Source organism: Poeciliopsis prolifica, unplaced genomic scaffold (genome assembly GCF_027474105.1).
Source record: "Poeciliopsis prolifica strain line A6 unplaced genomic scaffold, Auburn_PproV2 SCAFFOLD022, whole genome shotgun sequence".
Taxonomy (NCBI): Eukaryota; Metazoa; Chordata; class Actinopteri; order Cyprinodontiformes; family Poeciliidae; genus Poeciliopsis; species Poeciliopsis prolifica.
Genome location: NW_026562397.1, coordinates 4,915,384 through 4,926,569, shown reverse-complemented (window position 1 = coordinate 4,926,569; position 11,186 = coordinate 4,915,384). Strand labels below are relative to the sequence as shown.

The window sequence follows — 11,186 nt, the reverse complement described above, 5'->3', positions numbered from 1 at the left end:
CTGTGTTTGTATTCAGTCCCCTCCAAGAAAATAGCTCAAACGTTTCACTGTGATTACAGCGGCAATATTTTGGATAGCTGTTTTTTTTTTGTGTGTGTGTGTTTTTGAAGAGAAAAGAAAAACAAAGAAAAGCAGTTTGTGCAGAAAAAGCAACAGTCTGACACATTTCAGCATCTCCTCTTGAAGCCTTTCAGCCCCAATACAGTTGTTTTTGTTTCCTCACGCACCGATTTCCATTCCTTTCAAGGCTACTTTGATTGTTTTTGTTCACATATTAAAAACACAAGGACGAACTGGGGTCCCAAGGAGCAAGACAATAAAATTTTGGCAGACAATAATGCAACTGTGGGAACTGGGAGGTGACAAAGGGGGTGGGCGGTGGGGGCGCCATATTTATTTTTCCAGATTCGTATATGGAGGATGTATAAGCATTGACTTCAGTGTCGAAAATGTGGATGGAAAGTCATTCTGGAACTCGGGGGGCCGAAAGGAGGGGGGAGAAGAAAGCCTGTTTGCCGCAGGGACAACAAGCTGGCAGACAATTTGTAAATCAAATGAGTCGCTAAAATAGAGCACATTGTTTGTGCACTCACAAGGAATTTTGATTGCAAATTATTACCGTGCCTGCTACAAAACATAAGTTATCAAGGCTTTTTCATTTCAGTGACCTTGAAACAAATATTCATGAAGCAACTCTGATAAGGTTTTGTCCCTTGGTATCCTATTTATATGTATTGTCAAACTCTATTGAGGTAAGAAATATTTAATATTTAGTGTAGGGCAGGCGTAAAAGAGGAAAAAACCCAGTTCTCATAGGCTCTCTGTTACTCTGTTTTTATATCAGTTTTGATCCCATTTTTATCAATCCTAATTTACTTCTTTAAAAAACCCAAACATATTTATTCTATTGTAAAATGATACATATCTTCTGATGGATGATATTCACTGTATTGGAAGAATAAAATTTGTCTAGCTCTTTCTGCAGCCCTACTGCTAGTTCACCACAGTGAAGTCTGCCACGCTAGTTAGCATGGCCACTGATGACGGTGGATAAACAGTATTCCTTTAACAGTGAGTTGTTCCTCTGCTAATAATACAGCTGCAATGTCTACACGAGTTTGATCCACAACGCTGAGGCCCTCCTCCTGGCTCTGATTGGTTGGGCAGTGCATTATTGCAGATGGCAATAGGACTACAAGGAGAAGGTAGAATGAACGGCTCAGACTATAAGACAAACTGTGAACCATGACAGGATCTAAAATTAGTATAATAATATTTGCTTTTATCCCCAAGACTCAACTAAATTTACGATGAGACATAAAATCCAACACAATCTCACTCAAAAACAAAGCAATCATTAAATTAAGCGCATTAAAGCCTGAATAGACCACAGCCTAATTGGTTTGCACAAAGTCATCCATCTTGTTTGAGACTTGTCTGCAAACAAATTATCTTAATTGCTTTATATTAGAAAAGTACGTGGAATATTTTGGATGAACCCCGTCTGAGCTTCGTGTCGTGAGTTACGTGGATCCCACTGAGGGCAGCTATTTAGCAAAAGTAGGTTGCACAGAGTTCCTGGTTTTAAAGGTAACTTGGGTTTATTTGGGTCAGATTTCAGTCAAGAATGGACAAGCAGAGCTTTCATGAAGCCCAGTGGGTTTTAGCGGGATCTCAAGTGGTTTGCAGCTTGGAACAGGTTTCCATTGCACTGTTTTTAACTCTATCCATCTTCCTTTCACCTCTGACCAGATCCTCCATCTCTGATGAAGTGGAAGTATCCCTGTGGAACGATGCGGCTCCGTCAGGATGTGTGTTGGTTGTCCGGCCCAAGTGCAAGCCAGAATGTTAAGTTTTAGTCTAATTTGACAGTGGAATATTCTTTCATGCTTTATCCTGCAGCTCGCTTGTGGCAAACTGCGACCGGGTCTTGTTCAGGATTTCTTTTTATAATGTTCTCTAACAAACTTTGGAGGTCTTCACATAATAGCTGTCCTTCAGAAGCATTATCATCTAACTTCTCTTTAAATCTTTCACGTTGACGGGGCTAAAAACGTTTCAGCAGGAGGAAGAAAGTTGCACTTTGCTTGTTTGTGTGGCAGGACGCTTCGTCCTAAAGAAAATGTTATGGATCAAAACTTTTTTTTCGTAAGGATCCGCAGCATTCACTCCCAGTTTCCGAATCTTTTTATGAAGTTGTTGCATTTAAATATTTATGACCTGGAACATGAGAAGCTGATATTGCAAGACGAGAAAAAAAAATACAGTGTCATAAATGGGTCGCCATAGATTTTAGCTGACCCGATTGGCAATGCCTTCTTCCTTCCTTTTCCAACATTTTGTGCATTATGAGTTGCACTGTTATCTTCTTATTACTTGCTTTTTGAAAACAATTCTCATAATACTGCATCATTTACACTTTCCTTCTCCTTTAGCTGTTTTCTAAAATAGAAAATCCATTTCCTGCCCTTCTCATTTGTTTCCATATGGATCTTCATTTAACTTTTCAGCAGCCTCTGTGCCTCACATTTCTCTCTTATTACTGGGATGCGTCGTTCTCTGTTATTTGCCATGAGCTAGTCTGTATTTAGAGCCTCACCTATGATTAAATAACCGCTATTCAGAGATCCTGTAATCTAAAGTGCAAGCCACAAAAAGTAGTAGTAGAGAAAGCCTCAAAATGAACTCTGCTTTATTGCAGTAGAACGATCACACTATAAAAAAAGTACAATTAATGCCTTTAATTTGAGTTAATTTATTAGAGGGAGGAAAAGTAATCAGTGTTGTCATTGTTAATGCTTTGCACAACCATCTTTTTTCCCCAAGACAACACTTAGTTTTCATCGATAATATTTCACAAGGTTTGTGAAACTAGATAGCAGAATCGCTGACCATTCGTCTTTGCACAATCTCTATAGACTGTTCACTGTCCAGAGTCCTTTCCTTTCTTCAGCTCAACAGGTTTTTGATTAGATTTAGGTCAAAAGACTGAAATGGCCGTGGCAGAAGGACATTTTTGTCTAGTAAACAATTTATACGTTTATCTGGTCAAATGTGTGGATTTTTTTAAGCAACCGAAAGATCCGGTGACCGTACATTTTCAGATCTTTTCTTCAGAGGCCATGTTTTCTTTTCTTTTTATTTATTTATTTTTTTTTAAGCTGTCATTATATTTCAAAGAGTGCAGATGATATTCACATTTTAAGGATACAAAGAAAGGACCATTTCTCTTTGTACAATCTGCTGAAACTACGTATAGTTAATTTTAGCCATGTTTGCCCATACAACATTTGAAGTCCTGCAGCACTTTGCAAGTAAGGGACAAATACCTTTTTGTCCCTTACCATCTTCCTCACTGTGTGCCAGAAACGTTGATCTTTGTCTGACTGACAGTTCAAGTTTTTAATTATTGCACAAAACTGCCTGACTTGTCAATTATTTGAATTATTTTAATTTCTTTCTTAGACGGGAACCCAGTTCCTCCATTATTATTATTATTATTATTATTATTATTATTATTGCCCAGAATAATAATAACAATATTATTGTCTTGTATTGTCCAGAAAGAGAAATGAGTGTCCATGTCAGACCATATTTTCACTCATGAAGTTAAGATTATTAGTTTTGATGATTCATAATTCGATGAAACTATAAATTATAAATATGAACACAACCAACAAAAAAACATGTAGCCCTTATATGCACATAACATGTGCATTTTATGATGTACACATAGAATCTTCACAACTATCAGGCGTCAACTTAAGAAAGCTCCCCATAGACGGGCGCCCCATCTATTAAATGTGAAAACGACTTGCCATAGACAAGATTCAGCCGTGTGACGTCATTATTGTCGAAAAGGCCGTTAGTCCAATCAGTAGTCACGTTGTCCTGAAGTTCTGTGACGCTGCGGAAGCGAATACTTCAGGCTGTTTTCTTCCTCTCAAATTCTGCTGGGTTCTGAAAGGTACAATCTGAACGTTTTTGTGGCACATTGAAGTTTCAGTAACTTAATGAATGAGTATCGTAAACTTATAACAGGTTGTTGAAAAACCATGAACTCTTTTTTTCAGCATTGTGAGCTTAAAACTCAGAGCTAACACACAGGTGACTGTTCGAATGGTGGCATATGGAGAAAGTCTGTTTCTGCCCTGTGTTTTGAACCTATTTTTGCTCTGTATTCCCCGAATAGTTGTGTCGTTTGTATTTGATGGACGTGGGTCTCTCGTCAGGTGTCGCCATGGCAAAGCAGCCGCTTGGGAAGACGCTGTTGAGGAACGTAATCCGACACACGGATGCCCACAACAAGGTGCGTGTGGCTTCCTGGGTTTGTGTTGGGAAGCGACTAACGCAGCAAAAACTGCTTTCACTAGCGATTGCTCTACGTCATTTTCCATGGCAACAATAAAGTTTGTCAAAATATCAGGCGATACGAACATCGATAAGCGGTGTGTTGATCGGTGTTAGTGCACAGATCTCGGTAAAATAGTTCTAGTACTCGGTACATCAAGGGGTTGATTCATTGGGGTTGGTGCGTTTTAAAACAGCAGGAGGCTGAATAGAGTTTTGGTTTTTTCCCCTAATTGTTTGAAGTATAATCAAGCTGGTAAATGGCTCCAAACTCCATCTTACATAAGTGTGTAATTACCCCGGTAGTAAGGGGTGCTTAAATGAAGTGCACATCTAAAAGTAGCTTCTGTAAATGGATGTAAAACTTTAGTGGGATTCCTGACGGCATGTCAACTTATAACTGTAGCTGATAAATTAAATCATGATGGCATCTAACATTTTGTTACCATATAAAAGAGACTGATACGTCTGTACAAAATTATTTATGTTAACTCTGGAGCAGCTATTAGTAATTTACTCCACAAATCTCTCTTTTTTGTGGAAGAATGGTTAAAAGAGAGGGGTTGTTTAAAGGAAAGACACAAGAAATGAGGGGGACGTTGGCCCAGAAATGACCCTGAACATACAGAAAGAACTACATTGGAATGGATCAAGGCATCCGCTCCAGTCATTGTTTACTGCAGCAATACGTGGTATTGAATTTGTGGGTTGGAATAAAAAAAAAGAAGCAAAATTACGATTTGTAAAAATGTAGATTTAAAAAAAAAAATCTAGATTTTTTTTAATTAAAAAAATTTCACTTTAATAATATTCTTCTTTTTCTCACCTATGTACGGATTTTATTCTGTCAAACAAAATCTGTGCTTTAAAAAAGGCTTAAATTTATTTATCTAAAAATAAGGCTTAAAGTTTCTTAAATTCTTTAAGAAAATAAGTTGGCCTTAAATATGTTAATCACAGGTCTTAAGTTTTGTCAGTAAACACCTGGTAAAATGCCCTTGCTAGCTAGCTATGGGTAGTTACAACTGTGCAGGACGGTGTTCATCTTTACCACTGGTTCACTTTTGTTGCCAACCCATAATATGCAACAACTATCCTGTGAAAAAACTTCTTGGCTCTGCGGTGGTTAAAACCCCAGAAATGTCACAGTTTCGTTCTTCTGACTCCCCCAAAATTACAGCCACTACTGCTAATCTAAGAGCAATCCTTGGTGTGAGACAATCTGTTGGACGTTTTTTCCTTTGGTCATTTCTGACATGATGCAGATCTCAGATTTTAATAGGTGAAACTTGCAACAACAACAACAAAAAAACTGCCATGAAATGCATAACAGTTTGTGGCTGTAATGTGAAAAAGTTCAAAAAGTAGAAATATTTTTTGCTAGGCAGAAGGTAAGATATTGCTCCTACATGATTAATATCCCCAAAGTATGTCAAATAACTATAAGCTATGTAGAAAAAAAATTACATTTCAACACCTGATGGCATTATTTTTTTGTTTTCAGAAAAACAAACTCTGTGTCTTTAAAGCCAAGTAGTCCCCGACAGAGACTCATCAAAAACCACTTCATTTTAGAGTTTGCCCAACACAGTGGAGTGCACTGTTAAACAGCTGATATAAAAAGAAAACACTTTCAGGAATAATTTGGTGCAGGCTGGCAGGCGGATGGTGCTCCTGTGTGGCTGCGTCTGACAGGCTCTCATTTCCCAGCATGCAACTGCATATGATAAGAGAAGCTGCTTAGACAATGTGCGGCAGCTGTGCCAGCTGGTTTCACCTGGCAGCGCTCTCCTCCTTCAGCTGTGTAAAATTGCAGCTCACATTAGGATTTTTTTTTATTTTTTACATATTTTGAACCCCTTAAAATAGAATTCATTGAGTTTCATGTTATGTCAAGGCTTAAACATTATGCATATGATCCGATAGAATTAAGGTCAGGGCATTGAAAAGTACATATTTTTGTATTATAAGGCACAATAACTAAAATTAATACGCAGTACGTAAACACTTCACACAGAGTGTGCCTGAATACGCGTCTGTCCGGTTTTTCCATGTAGATGTTGTTGTTGACCCTCTGCAGATCCAAGAGGAGATGGAGATGTGGAAGATGCGAGACTGGGAGATCCAGGCGTCCGACCACAAACATTTGCCCAGCGCAGACATTATGAGGTGGGAGCAGTAAACATCCCAGTTTAATTTGAGCCGGCCGAGCAAAAGCCGCACAGGTCCGCATTTTTTGGGTCACACATTTCTCCTACGCCGGCTGGATTTTAAATATTATTCCGTGCACAAATACCTTTCTCTCTTTTTGCAGGTCCTACATTTTAAATCTTGATAAAGATGAGTCCTATTCACACTGAAATAGGACTGCAACTAACAACTATTTTAGTTAGCAACTATTCTGATAATTAATCAATCAGATAAGAAAATGGCACAGTCTGCAGTATTTCATTTGAACACTTGAGCCTTTTTATGCAACATTAGAACTGTCAAAAGATACAAATAAATTCATTTTTTAATCAGAAAATAAGCATTTAATTGCCTAAAATGCAATAATATGTAATCCCTTTAGTGCACATGTCAAAGTCAAGGCCCGCGGGCCGGATGTGGCCCGCAAATTAATTATCTATGGCCCCCTGGATGATATTTAATTACTATTAGAACCGGCCCACAGGCCACAGTGGCCCACTCACGTTTTGAATGCACCAAGATTACATTAATTAAATTGTTTTGAAAAACTAAATATGTTTCTTAATATCAAGATAAATACATAAATTAAAGTGCATGCATTATAAACTGAAAATGCATTATTGTGCTGCTCTATGATGTCCATGTTCTTGTCCTGGTCTGTGTTTTTCTGAAAAGTTTGATAGTGCCTTCTTAGATTATATTCTTTCATAAAAGACAAACTATCTACACACAGAAGACACACAGCATTAATTGCATAGTTACTTTGAAAAACGCCAGCGGGCGGTTGTGGCCTGCGGGCCGGTTCTAATAGTAATTAAATATCATCCAGGGGGCCATAGATAATTAACTTTGACATATGTGGAGTACATGCTCACATATTCATGACGTCCTTTGATTAAACTAATTTATTTTTGTTGTAATTCCAGTACCGTAAAATTGACTTTATACTAGGTGAGTCTCTCTCACCTGAGAATGTGAACCTCTACTGGGCTGAATCTGCCTTCAAATAATTTTAACAATGCTCCTGTAGAAGATTCATGACATAAACTTAAAAGTTTGAAACAGGAACATGTCTGTAAAAGTAGCCCGTGTGCTTCACTCAGGAGAGATTCATTTGATGCATCAAACTATTGAATATGTTGACTTAGAAGTACAATAATCTTTGACAATTTTACTTCCGTTGCCCCTTTTTGACTTATAAATATTGATCATATTCCAGAGGAGGAATGCACTGCGATCGAGTGTCGGACCATCCGAGAAACACGAGCGCCGGCAGAGAGCGAGTGTCGGAGCACGACGACAGAGAGGCTCGGTACTGGACACGCAGGCTCTACGAATTCGAGGCCGGCGATCCAGACAGGTAGACGTCGTGATGTTTCTCGGCATTTTGATTTGTGGCTTCCTGCTTTTATGTTGTCAGAGACATGCCAAAAGCGTCCGCGCTGTAATCGAACGCCGTGTTCCACTTCACAGGTGGGGGCACAGTGGCTTCAAGGAGCTCTACCCCGAGGAGTTTGACAGCGAGAGGTATGCAGAAACAACAGGCGAAAAATAAGCTGGTTCTGCAGTGCTGTTTTGAAGTGACGTTCATGCAACTATCAGTGCTTTCAGGGCAAAAATTAATTCCTGGTTCTCTATTAAGTGCTTTCCCATTCTGATTTTGACAGATTGCTTTTTTTGTATTAAAGTAGGGTTTGACCTTTCTATCATGTTATAATGTCATTCCCTCATCAAAAACATTTCCGGAGAGTGGCTCTGATTCATTCATGCGTGTTTGAGTAACCCTTAAATCTCCCATGGCAACCATCCAGGAGATGCCTAAACAAATATTATCATTTATAATTTATATATATAAATATTTATCAAATATGAGAAATTCTGGAGCTTGCAAACTGCAGCTCAGAGTAGAAGCTGCTGTCTTGAAGGCGGAGCTCGGTCCATCCAGTCGTTTCACACAGCTGAATGGTTGCAAAGGGAGATTAAAAGATTTCTCAAACATGCATGAAAGTATGAAAGCAACACTTCAGGTATGTTTTGATGGGGGAACAACATTATTATATGATGTAAAGTCAATTTCAAATGATACTGCCCCTTTAAATCTGACCATCGAAACCAAAACAACCATAAACACATTATAAAAATAACTTTATTAAAGCAGTACGTGGGGCCAGTTTAGTGGGAATACTTTGTTTCCAAATCAATCAAAATCAGTTTTGTGAGTAGAGATGGTCTGATTGGGCTTCTCCAAAGCAATTAGTTTGACTCGACCAAGAGCTTTATTGTTATATTGATTATTTTAACTAAAATATTACATTTACAGCTGAAACCAAAGGGTGTGTTTACGTTGCTGGTCTTTGACTAGTTTGACATTATTCACATTTTTTTATTGCAGTGACAAAAGTGTAGCCATGAAGAAGAAGAGACGCTGCAAAATGAAGAAATCCAAGTCTGACACAGAAGCGTGTCTGTCCAAGAGGTCCAAAAAATCGTCCCGAAAGAAGAAAAAGAAAAAGAAGAAGAAAGTCGGGTCTTCGAGCGACGACAGCGGTACGGACGACAGGAGTGAGACAAAAGACAAGCAAAGGAAAAAAAAGAGAGGTAAAGGTCGACACAAAAACAAGAAAAGCGTGAAAACCCGAAGGAGAGACGAGGACAGCAGCTCGGAAGACAGCAGCAGCAGAGGAAGAAAGGAGAGACAGGCTAACGGTCACAAAAAGCGAAAGCACGACTCCCTCAAGGACTCGGACTCAGGGTTGGACTCGAAAAAGAAGAGGAGGAAAAACTGGAAGGAAGCAGGCGAGGAGAACTCGAACGACAGCTCGAATGACTGAGACGCAAACACGTGTAGAGCTAACGACTAGAGGAGCTACATTAAGATTTTTGAGCTCACGAGGGACGCCTCCACCGTGGGGCCGTGTTGCATCAACAACTATATGCTGTTGGTTCTTAGTCTGCTCCTTTTCAGGAGAAATATCTGAGCTCCCTCAGCAGACTGCGTGAAAAACAATGGAGCGGCTTCCGTCGCCTAACGCATCAGGAACCCTGCAAGACGCAACCTCACGGATCACCTGTTTCCTGCATCGCCTCAGACTTTGGTCCTAAAATTGTGACATTTTTATTTTTTACCCTATCTAATAGAATGAAATTATGCTAGTTCAATCAAGTGAGACAAATTGTGTTTTTCTACAAGAGATTTTTAGATTTATGCATTTTATACATTTGTTGCTGAAGTAACGTCATGTCTAAAATAAACCTGTTTTGCAATTGTTTTTCATTTTTCTATAAAACTGAGGAATATTTGCAAAGGTGATTCTTAGTGATATTCAACTATTTTTTCAGTCCATTGTGCGTTTGGAATGTGCTTAAAGCTGCAATATAGAACTTTTATAAAGAATGTATTTTGCATATTTGTTAAAACTGTCAACATGTCATCATTTTATGAAATTTTTAATATGTGAAGAGATTTACTTCCTTCATATCCTCTCTGAGCTAATATGGCCCTCTGAAGAAATTTATCAGTCCAGAGCAAAAACAACCAGTCAGAGCCAGGAGGAGGGTTTTAGCGCTGTCAGTCAAACTTCTGTACTTGCTGCTAAATGGGTTCATAGTGGATAAGTAACTTAGTATTACAGAAAAAAAAGTTCATCCTATGCTAACTAGGCCGAGCATTTGCAACAGGCTCTGTTATCAGGCAGAAGCTGTAGCTCAGGAAAGACAAAGAGGGAAATTCCTAAATGATTAAAAGCATAAAAGTTGGCAATATTTCCAATAAACGCCCGTTTCAGGTCTGATCCTTCAGGAGTTCCTCGCTCCATTGTGGCTGGTTCATATGAGGCTTTTAAAAAGGCGAGACAAGCCACGCCTTTCTCGGAAACGCAGCGAAATCCAAACTACTGATCCGATGCAGGTGCAGCCAGTCTATCCTAATATCTGAGCTCACTCATAAGATTATGCTGTCTAGTGTGTGGCCCAACACAGCATATGGCTACTGATTTTAAATAGGTCTACATAAGTCTGCCTCCTTTTCACAGACAGGACAAACAACCATGCACACACACACGCTTAGACCTCAGGAGAATTTAGAGACCAATAAACCTACCAGTTATGTTTTTGGACTGTGGGAGGAAGCCGGAGTACCCGGAGAGAACCCACGCATGTACAGGAAGAACATGCAAACTCTGTGCCGGGCCGGGAATCGAACCCAGGAGCTTCTCGCAGCAAGGCAACAGTGCTACCAACTGCACCACTGCGCAGCCACATTTTAACTCCGGAGTGTAAAAGAAAAGAACCTTAATAAAACAAACCTGTTAAAAAAATAAATACTTCTCAAAACTAGTGCGACGCATCAGAAGGTGAATCACTCGTTGTAAGGAGGTTCATAATTAAAACACTCACTCTAATACAAAATAAATGCCACCCATTTGTAATGTCTTGGAGATAATTTGACTTGGCAAATGTCAGGGCTAATAACATTGTAAAACTTTCAGTAACAAAATAGAAATGTCAGAGCTGGACGACTGAGAGATGACATATAAATTGATATTTAGATATGTTGCTCAAACTACATGTGGAAAAAATGACAACTTTATCTTGAGCAGAAAGGCAAGCTCTACTGCAGATTTGAAGCTATAATTCGATGGTTAAAC

At 39.0% G+C, this 11,186-nt stretch overlaps 1 protein-coding gene across 3 annotated transcripts; it reads left to right on the top strand.

Moving 5' to 3' along the window:
• The first annotated feature begins 3,896 nt into the window (after nucleotides 1–3,896).
• nkapd1 (NKAP domain containing 1) lies at nucleotides 3,897–9,808 on the top strand. 3 transcript variants are annotated; one of them, XM_055045554.1, is made up of 6 exons: nucleotides 3,897–3,967; nucleotides 4,193–4,309; nucleotides 6,431–6,519; nucleotides 7,760–7,900; nucleotides 8,014–8,067; nucleotides 8,933–9,808. In XM_055045554.1, exons 2-6 carry the CDS (start codon nucleotides 4,211–4,213, stop codon nucleotides 9,369–9,371), a joined length of 822 nt encoding a protein of 273 aa, XP_054901529.1. In that variant the 5' UTR covers nucleotides 3,897–3,967; nucleotides 4,193–4,210; the 3' UTR covers nucleotides 9,372–9,808. The 3 variants fall into 3 exon arrangements, with proteins under 3 accessions (XP_054901529.1, XP_054901530.1, XP_054901527.1); XM_055045555.1 differs by having other exon boundaries at nucleotides 3,898–3,967; nucleotides 4,233–4,309; XM_055045552.1 differs by lacking the exon at nucleotides 3,897–3,967 and adding an exon at nucleotides 4,000–4,107.
• The last annotated feature ends 1,378 nt before the right edge of the window (nucleotides 9,809–11,186 follow it).